Source organism: Uloborus diversus, chromosome 1 (assembly GCF_026930045.1).
Source record: "Uloborus diversus isolate 005 chromosome 1, Udiv.v.3.1, whole genome shotgun sequence".
Taxonomy (NCBI): domain Eukaryota; kingdom Metazoa; phylum Arthropoda; class Arachnida; order Araneae; family Uloboridae; genus Uloborus; species Uloborus diversus.
Genome location: NC_072731.1, coordinates 144,743,683 through 144,757,456, shown reverse-complemented (window position 1 = coordinate 144,757,456; position 13,774 = coordinate 144,743,683). Strand labels below are relative to the sequence as shown.

General features: G+C 30.4%; 1 protein-coding gene across 1 annotated transcript in view; it reads left to right on the top strand.

Moving 5' to 3' along the window:
- Positions 1-13,774, top strand: part of LOC129232698 (plasma membrane calcium-transporting ATPase 2-like) — a 351,543-nt gene that overhangs the window by 306,669 nt on the left and 31,100 nt on the right. The window contains 6 exon segments of the mRNA XM_054866826.1: positions 2,239-2,477; positions 3,679-3,943; positions 4,793-4,972; positions 8,363-8,557; positions 9,027-9,218; positions 10,833-11,046. Coding sequence (XP_054722801.1) covers positions 2,239-2,477; positions 3,679-3,943; positions 4,793-4,972; positions 8,363-8,557; positions 9,027-9,218; positions 10,833-11,046 — 1,285 coding nt within the window.

Sequence of the window (13,774 nt, the reverse complement as noted above, 5' to 3'; positions counted from 1 at the left end):
AACAATACATATTAAGTAGAATTAATATTTCATTTGTGTCTGTCTCATACTTAAAGATTACGTGACGTTAGAAGGACAATATTCGTTAAGCCTAATATTATGACCACTTTACCCCATCTTACTTAAATTGTTCTGAAAAATTAACCAAAATAGATTCAGTTAACTGCTAATGAGTAAGAGTTATTGAGACATGTAGGAAGTTTTCTGTGCAGTCAATCTGTTCATAATTCTAACAAACAAAATTTTCCAAGAAAGTTAAAAGAGGTGTTCAGATTTTGAAATTTTTCATATTCACACAAAGTGTTTTATTTTACCAAATAAAATTTTGCCAGATGTGAAATTTTGTATTCAAAATGTAGTTTCTAACTGCCCTATCCTAAAGTAAAATTTTCACGTTCATTCGAACATTTATTTAAAAGCTATAGTCATTTATCTGACGAATGACCACTTTACCCCATTGACCACTTTCCCCCACCAGACCCTAGTTACTGTTCCCTCAGCTTCAGCACACTCATGTATGCTAACAGAACAAGTCCATTAGCAGAATGGGAATGAACTGAGAGAATAGCTACTAAAGTCGATCTCTACAGTGCTATTAGCTCTGTGCATCTTTCTACCCATACCCCCCTTCTGTATTTAAATTCGTCTGTTTTATATAAAAAATTATGTCAGTTAAAAAATTTAAACAATTTATGTTTAAGTACAAAACATGGGGTCAAATGTTAATACCAGTAACCCTAGAAGCAGTTTTTTTTTCCCTCGGCTGTCTGCAACACAGATTAAAAAACCCAAAAATAGTCTTCAAGTTAAACCAGCTTTAGATTAGTTGCAATACTAATTATAAATCATGATCAAGGTATGACTGAAAATAATACTCTAAATTTTAAAAATATGGCTAAAACATGGGCTAAAAAACTTCAAAATAAAATGGAAAACTGAGACGACTTTAGCTACTGGAGCAAATGCTTTACATTTAGACTCCTTTTGCTTTTGCTTTCTTTTTTAAAATGAACTGTATTTTTTAAATTTAAATCCAACTGATTCCTGCTGAAGGAGAAAAAAAAATCTTTCCAATTCAAAAATAATGTGCAGACCTCCTTAAGAATCTGTCATGGGCATCAATCACAGTATCTCGTTGTTCTTGCTACCGGGCCAGTAATAAGTACAGTGAAATAACAATTTAAGAAATCAAAAGCAAGAAATATAATTTAAAAGTAAATCATTATAATTTCAGCAATATAAAGGTACAAGACGTGTTTTTATTAAAAAGAGAAAATATTACATTAAATCTTGTTGTGTTGTCGATTATGTAAGGTCAATTAATAGAAAATAAAACTGATGCTAACTGCATGTTTTTGAAACTATAAGAAATGTGGCACGGCTATCAAACAGTTATTAGGCTTGGAATGCAATTTTGTGTACAAATTTCTTGCAGTTGTAAATGCTCGTTTTTTTTTTTTTTTTTTTTTTTTTTTTTTTTTGTGTCCTTGTTTTCACTATCAAAAATCAACGACATACTTAGTACTCTTAAAATATTTTTCTTATGTCGTCCACCTTTGAGCAACTCAATCTCTTGTCCAATAATCTTGGATAAATCTTAGTTATTGTATTATTTCTACATTATTCCAGCATTTTTTTCCATTTCTAGTTTACTGATTGTAATTTCTTCTTAAAAGAAAAAATATATGAACGATTTTTCTTTTCATCAATAATTTTATTCAAAGGTGATTTATTAAAAAGCAATTTTCAACTATAATATACATATAGTTTCTGCACTTCCAACTTAGGAATTTATTTTTAGGAAAAAACAGAGGAGTTTGATGTTGATGCACATCACTTGATTGCAAGGCTTTTTCTTACTTAAGTGAACTGATGTTGAAAACGATTTTCGGAACAAAAGAAAACAAACTGCATGTGTGCAAAATTTCACTTGTTTGTATTTTGATCTTATAAGCAAGGTATTCATGTATTATGGACACTAACCAAAGAGAGGTATTTTCAACAGAAGCGAGACAGCTAATGATTCGAAATTAATAAAAAATAAGCTTTATTGCTCAGAAGAGTTTTAACTTAGTGGGAACACAAAATTGTGAATAATTTGCTTCATGCCAGTGTGTGTGTTTCATCAATTATTTAACAAAGATGTATTTAAATAGAAAATGTTCTAATGTTTTATTTTTTTTGTAGATAGATGTGCATGTCATTTTAATGATCCCCTTTCATTGTTGTCATTTTCAGCCTCCTGACAATCCTGGTGATCTTCCAAAGCAAGTAGGAAATAAGACTGAATGTTCACTTCTATCCTTCATTCTTGATTTAGGCAAAGATTATCAAACTGTAAGAGATGATATCCCTGAAGAAAAATTGCATAAAGTTTATACATTTAATTCTGTGCGAAAATCTATGAGCACTGTAATTCCAGTTGATGGAGGATTTAGGGTTTTTACAAAAGGAGCTTCTGAAATAGTGATGAAAAAGTGAGTAATGTAATGTTTTTATAAGAGCCTTAAATTAAAAACCTAAAGGCTATTCTTAAGTCTGCTGCTGGTAAAATATTTAATAAATTTTCTTTTGTTAATACATGTGGATTAAATTCAGCTACAGTCGAGTCCCGAATTACATGAGGGATGCGTTCCAAGACTCCTTGCGTAAGTCGAAATTTCACGTTGTGGAAAGATATATGCATACAAATTTTTTAAAGCATACCAAATACTTTTATACACTTATAAACACCCCTCAAACTACTCGAAAGCAGTCCTTAACCATGCACTACAGTTCTGAACTTTTACGGATATCTTTTTGTTTTGACTTTTATCCAAACCTAGTGGGCTTTTAATTTTACGTACGGAAGACTCACTCACTCATACTTATTGTCGTTCTACCATCAACGCTTTGTAGTTGTTCGCATATTGAGAATCTTAGCCTTTTTTTTTTTAAATTTTGTCAGAAACTTTCTTTTTCTTCCCATCTTCACAAACTTTAGATGAAGGTGACACTAAGGTGCCATTATATTTCATCAACTTTATATTTAGAATGAAAAGAAATAAATAAATGAAGGATGCTGGGTGGTTATTTGATGCACTAGACTAGTTTGGTGTGGGAATTTCGGCTGTCAGTGATGCTTAAAAGGATGTAATAACATTCACGAAATCAGTATTTAGTATCCAATAACGAAGCTGATATTTCCTTCCAAAAAATTCGTGTTGTGGGCAAAAAATCGAAAAACTTGTGTTTAGAGCGTGAGTTAGCTCTAAAGTTTATTACTCGTGAAAAATTCGCGTTATAGCCATTTCGCGTAAGTCGAATCGCGTTGTAACAGAAGTCTACCATTTTCGTTTTCAGCAACTAAATACAGCAGATGTGATTTATGTGTGCAAATTGTATATAAAAAGTTAAACTGATTTATAAAAATATTCTTGCTTTCCTATTCAATGAACTGGGAATTTAGAAAAGTGACCTTACGTAGAGGGTGACCTTGTTGTGCCAATGAATTAATACCAAGGTTTGACTGTGATAATAATAGTAATGATCTCAAAATCTGACAAAATTCAGGTCCTGCTGAATTTTAGAATGCCAAATTTGGGGTCTTATATTGTATGTGATGTTAGTTTGAAAATTATTTTGAATCTTTCGAATAGTTTATCAAATGCTATGTATCATAAATTCTTTCTTTTTCAGATGTTCATTTATTTATGGTAAAGATGGAAAGTTAGAAAGGTTTTCTAAAGAAGATCAAGATAGATTAGTAAAGACTATTATCGAACCTATGGCATGTGATGGCTTGCGAACTATTGCCATAGCATATAAAGATTATTTATATTCACCTCAAATGCAAAATCAGGTTCAAATTGATAATGAACCTAACTGGGAAGATGAAGATAGCATTATCTGTGATTTAACTTGTATGTGTATAGTAGGCATTGAAGACCCTGTACGGCCTGAAGTAAGTTTTTTTGATTTTTATGCGAATTACACATGTAAAACCCTTTGAAAAATTAACAGTCAACTAACTGATCAGCTGAACTTCTTTAAAAACCTAATTCAACTGGTTTGCATTGCAACTAGTACATTTCTTTTTTCTCATTTGTCCAAAAGTCGCCTATTGGTGTTTAACTCCTGCCCTCAAGGCCCGTTATTTCACAGTACTATTAAATATGTAGGAATATGCCAGGTGTATAAGTAGTTACTCTGTAAAAATTGTTTTTTTTTTTTTTTTTGGTGAGGGGTTGTGAACATTTGAAGTTAAAGATCATTTAGAGGTTTCTGTATTAAATCACGAAAGGGGAAATGTAAATCCTCAAGTGTTGTTTTGTTCCAAAATATTTTCTGTAAGGCAACAAGCAGTCCATTTATGGTAGTTGAGTGAATGTTTTACACCGCAGACGCCTTTACTGTACCTTTTATCACTTAACTATATAAAACTTGAGATGCTGCATTATCACAAAAGATTTCGGTTCTCAAATTTCAAGGGAAATCATTTCTAGTTGTTAAAGTAAGTCATTAACCTCTTGCCAGTGTTGTACAAACCTAGTTAAATAACTACAATGAGGCTGAACTTGCAAGTCTGTATCAAATTTTTTAAAATGTTCTACACAAGTTAAAAACTGGCCATTCAACTTTTTTTTAGTTATCTATTTTTATACTGAACCTGAACATCATTTTATTTTATTTTGAACCTAAAATGTATTCTATTGTACAAGAGCAAAACCTAAGTATGAAATATTAAAATAATAGTACATGTACTGTATACACTTTGAAAGTAAGAATTAAAGTTTGTTAATTTCATTATTAGGTTCCTGATGCCATTAAAAAATGTCAAAAATCAGGAATTACGGTGCGAATGGTAACTGGAGATAATATAAATACTGCTCGCTCCATTGCAATGAAGTGTGGAATCATTCGACCTGGTGATGACTTCTTAGTTTTAGATGGAAAAGAATTTAATCGTAGAATAAGAGATAATAATGGAGAAGTAGGTATTATAAAATTAAATGTTAGTAGTAATACAACATTTTACATAACTATATATTTATATATATATATATATATATATATGTGTGTGTGTGTGTGTGTATCTGTATATATATATATGTGTGTGTGTATCTCTCTATCTCTCTCTCTATATATATATATATTAGGGTGGTCCTTACTTATATGGGGGGAAAAATTTTTGGAGTTCAACGAGTGATGCCCCTAGTTTTGTGAGACTGTAATAAAAAGTAATCTGTGTAAAATTAGAACTCTGTTGGTCAATAATAACACAAAGCCCCTAGGACGTTGAACTTTAACACTTTTGATAATTTTCTCACAAATCTTCGAGTTTTGACTTCAGACCGCGTATATCGTTTCTCCTAGGTTTGCAAAATATTTTTACCGTGAGGTAGCACTAAAATTTATATTTTTAATTGCTTCATATCATCTAAAGATTTAACATTGAAAAAGAATGAAATGGTGCTTTAGAAGCTTTACCTTAATTGTACTCTTTTCTCAATGTATCTCAATATCTGTGCATATTTTTCTGTTAGCCTTGGACTGTCTGTAAAATAAATTGCTTTTGTGACTCGTATTTGGGTATTAATTGTGAAATTCTTCAATTAATTGTGCTTCTCTTTCAGTTGTATCATTCATAACTATCCACATTTTAACAATATCTCTTCCCTTTAAATAGCTTCCTTCATTCTGCCATGAATCAGGATTAAATAGGAAAACATCTTTTGATGTTTGTAACTTATCAAACAGTTTTATTGACTTGTAATTGATTCTATAAAGAGGAAGATCGTTACCAAGAAAGTGTTCCAAATCATCTACTTTTATCCGAAACTTTTTATATAGTCATCAGACATGTCTTCCTTATCAGCAAGCATTTTTTGGTGTAGTCTTTTCCTATCTTCAAAGTTAATTACTTCGTCCAATACGGACAAAGCTACTAGTTCATCCCCTAAACACCGTAAGTGATTTGTGATTTTTCCAATCACTGCTTCTGCTGCATGTTTGTCATTATTGTGTACGCTGCTAATTTTTTAGACACATTATATTATTTAAAGGAGCCTAGATTAGGTTGATGCAAAAAACCATATCTTCATACAGCATTTAACTGTAAAACAGCACTTACGGGCTTTCTCTTCATGTAAGGTCAATTTAAATTGTTTCCTAAACATATAAATTTTCATGCAATGAATTCTTTTTGCCACTCATCTGGCTCAGGGATAAACTCCTAGTTACCGAAAACATATCCCTGTAGGAGGGACTTCACCAGGAAATATTATTACAAGTTATGAGAATTCTCTGTAATCTTTTTCAATTCCGCTTTTTACGAACCATAATATGTCATCAACTTCATCTTTTAGAATTTAAGTGGTATGTCTACTTGATTGAAATGTTATGAGTACTGAATGATGGAGATCTTTAAACAAAATTTTGAAGCGCTTAAATGATGGAATATCGGATCTAGAACTAAGAAAGGCGAGAAATTCTTTAAAGAGACACTCTGCAGTACGATTTCAAGTGTATGATGATGGCAATCCAAATGTAATGTATCACTGTTCAGTTTGCTCTAAAAAATTGCGTGCACAATTTATACGGCCGGTATTGCAAGCCGTTGTATCAAACACTACAGCTTGAACAGTTAGCAATAAAGAGCAATCCTCTAAGATATCATATATAATTGAAGAAATATTTTAGGAGTTCTGATCAGCTGTTCAACATTGGGACCTAAATCTATCACAATAAGCCTATTGGCGTTTTTTTTTTTTTTTTCTTTCAGTTAAATCTGGATGTAGCTTTGTATCCCAGTAAATAACTAAAAAATCTAAATTAAATGCATGAAATTTGATTTTACCTCTTGAAGATTTTTTTTTGTTCTCTTAAGGAATGTACAAATGATCACAAGGTCATTTGGATTTAAAAATACTGTATCGACATAGGCTGTTAATGAATGAACAGCATCTTTTTAACTAATATGGCATTTGTCCTAAAGGCGAGCAGATATCAATAGTTGTCAAGCTTTTTTACGATCTGGTAGACCAGATATAGAAAAAAGATTCAACAGATTAGGATAGATACCCATTTTGGTTTCTAAATCTTATGAATTGCAAGAGGAATTTGATGATATAAAGGGCTATGTACTGAAGTAGAAGAAAATTAACTTTAAGTATAGATTTTTACATTATTCCTATCTGGATTTTTTTTATTTATATTTTAGATATGAGGCAGTCAGAAGCAAAGGGATGTAAGTGGTCATTTTCAAGTTTTGCGTAAAATGCGTTTAAAGATAACATCCTAGGTATGCTTTCATTAAAATTTTTTCTAAATTATGCTGTATAGCAGCAACTACCAGGGCTACTAGTGCCATCTCTTGCCTCAAGACAAAGGAGAAGTTCACCTACCATGTGTACTGGTTATCTCCAAATTTTTAATTTTGCCACTTAACATCCCTTTGCTTTTCACTGCCTCATATGGAAAATACTGTATATTTTTATGTTAAAGTAATAGAGGATGTTTCAAAATTTATTTTATAAGAATTAAAAATTGCATAAACATTTAAGTATATTTATAACTAAAGAACAGCGAATTAAAATATAAATACCATTACTTATATTTGTAGCATTGAAACCTAGCAACCCTATTTGCCACACCTATTGCTTATACAGGAAATGTCGTAAATCAACACCCCCAAAGCCTGGAGGAGGCAATATGTTGTGTCAAAGATCATTTATTAATGATCTTTAGAATCTCTTGCGTCCATCTTGGTAGAAAGAAATGTTCTCCTGCCTCTTGGTTTGAAACGAGTGCAGAATAGTGGTATGCCTGACCCAAGGCCATTGGTGTACATGTACCTTCTGTAACATGTAAAATTTTTCAGAATGAAAGTAAGAGAATGGTTCGTCTGGAAGTAGCAACATCCATTGAGGTTCAAAATTACTTTAAATATGAATTGTAAGAACACTTTTGCATAAAAATGAAAAAATACGTAAATTTTTCTTCAAAACTCAAAAAAGGGGGCCCTAAGGGCATGGGTAATATTCATGGATTGACTTAAAATTTTGCAAGGATCGGTTATTTTCAAATTGAGGGGGCATCACGTAAAATATCTACAACTTCAAAAATAAGGACCACCCTAATATATATATATGTATATATATATATATATATATATATATATATATATATATATATATATATATATATATATATATATATATTGTAGCCACAGAACAACAGTAAGACATCTAATCCCAGGACTAACACTAAGATATCTTTCTGTTGCTCTGAGGCGACGATATAAAGTATACTTATTACTAATATTTGGTTAAAATATTTTTTATTGTTTCAAAAAATTATAATGTGCTCTCTTTTTTTCTAGTTTCAACAACAATTATTCGACAAAGTATGGCCTAGGCTTCGAGTTTTAGCCAGATCTTCACCCCAAGATAAATACACATTAGTGAAAGGAATAATAGATAGCAAACTAAATCAAAATCGGGAAGTTGTTGCGGTTACAGGAGATGGCACAAATGATGGACCTGCCCTCAAGAAGGCCGACGTTGGGTTTGCAATGGTTTGCATTTTTCTTGTTGAAAAAAACATCAAGTGACTTATATGTTTTGTAATTTTTAATTATTTATGTCTTAAAAATATTTTCTTTTTATCGCGTTTTAAAAACTTAAACAAATTAATGCTTTGTCTAGTCAAATATGTTTTTAGTATTTGTTTGCAATTGATATAATGAGTAAAACATTATGCATTGAAGTTACATAACTTTTGAGTAAAAGTCTGTAATCACTCATTTTTATGAAAAATTTAAATTTTTAGTTACATAAGTGATATGTACATTTCTATTTAATTTGCATAGTTTTTCCCAAATAGGTAAAATATTACTGCATATGTTTTTTTTTTCGGATGTCATTTTTTTTTACTACAGAGATTCTTTTGTTTGCTTGTTTGTTATTGAAAGCAGTTCGTTCTACTTTCCGCCTATATTCTAGTTTAATTTCAGCTATTTTAACCTGATTTCTTTCTTGTCTTAGGGCATTGCAGGCACTGATGTTGCGAAAGAAGCATCTGATATCATTCTAACAGATGATAATTTTACAAGCATTGTAAAAGCAGTTATGTGGGGCAGAAATGTTTATGATAGCATAGCAAAATTCCTCCAATTCCAGCTTACTGTTAATGTTGTTGCTGTTATTGTGGCTTTCATTGGAGCATGTGCAATAGAAGTGAGTAACACGTTTCATAGTTGCATGAATGCAATGAAGTGGTTTTCCTTTTGAAATTCTTATCTCTCATTTTAAATATCTTGAATTTTTATTTTTCTGTTGTTATCTGGATCTGTAATAACTTTCTGCTGGAAACTATGTGCTTTAATAAGAAAAAGGAGCTAAGATTTTCATTCAAAAACTTGAAATATATATACTTTAAAATAAGAAGCACTTGTTTATTTTTCCTTATACCTATCCTCCTTTTTGTTTTTAGTTATTAACATCTTATCAAAGGGGAAAAAAACAGGCTAACAATTTTTTCCAACTGGTATTTGTTTTAAATGTTTAACTAACTGGTTCAAAAGAAACTTTAGAAAAAAATATTCATTTTCGTGAAATTTTTAAAACATTTGAACTGAAATTCATGCATGTGATATTACATACTGTCAGCCTGACTTAATCGAGTAATAGATAAACGAATACCCCGCTTATATAAATAAAACCTCCCAGAACCGAATATTTCCCCATAGACCCAATGTTAAAGATCCCCGCTTTATTGAATAATTTCCCCAGATAATCGAATAATACTGATCATCATTCGCAAATATTTTTGCTGAAATTTTTTTAGAATAAATTAAGAAAGAACTATTAATGACGTAAAAATATAGAGTAATATTTTTCGCCGACAACGGGCGAGAAAAACAAAATTTACATTCCATCAAAACATTTCCACTAATCGATAGTTTCTTTTATCTTTGCCATTACAAAAAGAAAAGATAGAGCAGTCGATAATTGAATTAAATAATTCAAAGAAATATACACATTTTAGGTGATAATAAATTGATAAATATTAAATGTAAAACACAGCAGACAAGGGTGGGAGTGGGGAGAGTCAGAAATATATTCCCAGAAGACCTTGAGCAAGCAACCCTCTGTCATGGAATTTTTCAAAAGATAATGTACTGAAAAAAAGTGCCAAAACAAAGATTTCATAACTCAAGTTGTAAATTAATTTTTATAATTTTCATACAAACTTGTAATATATATACTAATTATTAAACTATTTTGTTGTTAGCTTATTTCAAAAACTTTTTCCAATAACATTAATTAATTCATTTATATAGCTATTACTTTATTGTTACAAATGTTTTCATTTTAGAAAGGTAAAGAAATTTTCCCCGCCTAATCGAATAATATTTCTTGGAACCGACAATATTTGATTAAGCCGGGCGGGGAATAATTTAGTTAATCATAATATGATCATAGAAATATGCCCTATGAAAAATTTAAGAATGAATTTTTCACTTATTTTTACTTTTTGGCTGTGCCTTTCTTTATTTCAAAGTTTTTATAATGTTATTCACATGTCAAGAATCATCACATGGACAAAGCTATGTTGTGCAATGTTAGTGCTGCACTATACATAATTCTGCCTTATATCATCTTACCACCTACCCTTATATATAACTCTTTTAATTTTGAAAATAAGATATGTATTAGACTATGTATAAGAACTTGTGTAAGTTCTTTAAACTTAAGGTGTAACTAATGTTTAAAAAACCACACCTGCAATGCATTCTATTGCTTACTTAAAACAAATGTTAATAAACTATATGTTTTGCTGTTTCTTAGGATAGCCCCTTAAAAGCTGTTCAAATGTTATGGGTGAACTTAATTATGGACACACTTGCTTCACTTGCTTTAGCTACGGAAATGCCAACCCCTGATTTATTGCTAAGAAAACCGTATGGAAGATCAAAGGCTTTAATATCTCGGACAATGATGAAAAACATATTAGGGCATTCCGTTTATCAACTTGCTGTTATATTTACTCTACTTTTTGCTGGTATGTGCATATTTTTGGAGATTAGTGTTTTAAATATTTTACTTTGAATATATGAAGTATTTTGAGGTTGATTTCACTTTTGTAAAAATGGATTATTTATTGTTTATCAATGGCAAATTTAGAGTTTGGCAAGTAGAGCAGATGTCTTGGGCTTATGTCAAACTCAGTTAGCAGTATTTTTTTTTTACTTTGTCGTATGTGCAAAATATACTCCTTATGGTAGAATCCATGTCAATTTAACAAGGGATGTAACATTATGGTCTTGGATTTTTTTGAATTTAACAATGTTGAAATTCATAAAAATTAAGATATGTTTTTTTTTTTGGTCCAAAAATATTCCTGGGCCGAGATACAGGCCGCCAAAGATGGCGATCCTGTCATGATTTCTCACTTGGGATTTTCGTCAAAATTTTATTCAGAATTTTCGTCAAAAGTCCATTATATCTCAGGAACGGTAGAACATATTTTGTTGCGGTTTGTTTTATTTAAAATGATATTTTTTCTTGTTTAAAAACATATACAACATTTTGAAATATGTGCTTTAGTTTTTTCCCACAGTCTTTTAAAAAAAAAGGTTTAAAATAATTTTTTTGATTTTTCTCAAAAATGCCAATTTTAAAATTTTAATTTTTTTACAGTTTGTTAGTATCACTGAGCACTCCATTCGCTGAAAAGGAGAGCTTGCACTTTTTCGTTTAACAGATTTTAGAGGCATTTGAAAAAAAAAATGAGGGTTTTTAAGGAACTCTTTATGTAATGGCAGACCTGAAAATTCAAAAAAAAATTTCGCAACAAGTGGTCAGAGAACAACACTTTAAATTAAGTTATATCGCAAAATATTCATTTTGAGTCTCCAGTTATTCCAGAAGTTTTATTTTTTATAAAAACAAGAACAGGACCTCCAGCCGATTCGCTGCATTTCCCCCACGCAACCTTTCAGCGTAGCGCCGAAAGAATCGTTAAGCGCAATGCCATCTTGTTCTCACTAAATTCAATATCATGGATAAAATGGTGACTCAAAATGAAAGTTTCGCTATATGACTGAGTTAAAAGTGTTCTCTGGCCTCTTGTTGCAAATATATATATATTTTTTTAATTTTCAGGTTTGCCATTACGTGAAGAGTTCCTTAAAAACCCTCATTTTTTTCAAATGCCTCTAAAATCTGTTAAATGAAAAAGTGGAAGCTCTCCTTTTCAGGGAACATAGTGCTCAGTGGTACTAAAAAACTGTAAAAAAAAAGTTAAATTTTTAAAACTGACATATTTGAGAAAAATCCAAAATTTTTTTTGAACTTTTTTTTTTAAAGACTGTGGAAAAAAAACTAAAGCGCACATTTCAAAATGTTGCTTATGTTTTTAAACAAGAAAAAATATCCTTTTGAATAAAACAAACCGCAATAGAATATATTCTACCATTCTTGAGATAATGGACTTTAAAAAATTGACGAAAATCCCAAGTGAGAAATCATGACAGGACCCCCCCCCCCCCCCCACTATCTTTGGCTGCCTGCATCTTGACCCAGGAATTTTTTTGGGCAAAACAAGAAAAAAACGTATTTCTTGATTTTTTTTATGAATTTAAACATAGGTTTAATTCAAAAAAAAAAAAAAAAATCAGAGATCATCATGTTACACCCCTTGTTGAATTGACATGGATTCAATTCAACAAGAGGTGAAGTGGCTCCTTATATAAATTTGTGTTGATATGAGGCATGTGTCTGCAATTTTGTTGCTTATTTGCGTTTTTATTTCATTGATTTTCTGTTTTGTCCTTTCTGTGCAATTGGTTTTTTACTTTTTTAATTTAGTTAAATAAATACAAGATTTATTACTTGTGTCCATACATTTTTTTGATTTGTTCTTTTATGAGCAGCAAGCATAAAATTAAACTCGGGACACATACATGTATATAATACTGTCACAATTTTTCCAAGAAAATTATATTCAATAACTTAGTTGGAAACAGCTTCACAGAATTATACTATTTTTATTTAAATGTTGGCTGAATCCAAAGCCATTCAAAGAGGAACAGAGAATGTCCATGGGTGTGAAATAAAAGAATGCAGCTTGGAACTTCACTTAATTTCTAAGCAATTCATGTTTAATTGTAGGAAGGTCTTAAATCAACTTAGTTAAACCAAACAGACCTGCCAGTGATGGGGTTTTTTAATGCATGCTTTTTTTTTTTTTTTTTTTTGTATTTATCATGTCTTTCCCTAAACTATTCTCATGTATGTTTCTGTTTTTAGACTACTGACATTTAATAATGCTTGATTTTTGTTTTAAGAATGGAAAGCAAGCACTGTTTTGTTAAAAATTTGTTCATTTGTAAAAATCTTTAACTTTTTGTTCAAATTGTCTGTTTTTTTTTTTTTTTTAATTATAAATTACAAATAGTATTTGAATATTTTAACTCTTTGAATTTAAGTCTTTTTTGTATCTTATTATGTCTTTTCTATAAATCAAGATAGAGAAAAAGGTTACTAAAAATGTGCAACAGTATGAAACAATTACATTTATAGCATAAAGTAAAATTCTTAATAATATGGACTACTTTAGTAAGATAGTGACTATATGGTTCTGAAAACTAAAAATGTTCTGGGAATAGAAAAATATATAGGAATTTCTGTCTATTAGAATCAAGCAAAATGATTTTTTTTTTTAATCTAACAAAACTTGGAATTCTGTATTTAACTCTTATTTTAAGCCGTTATGTTATTCATTAGTG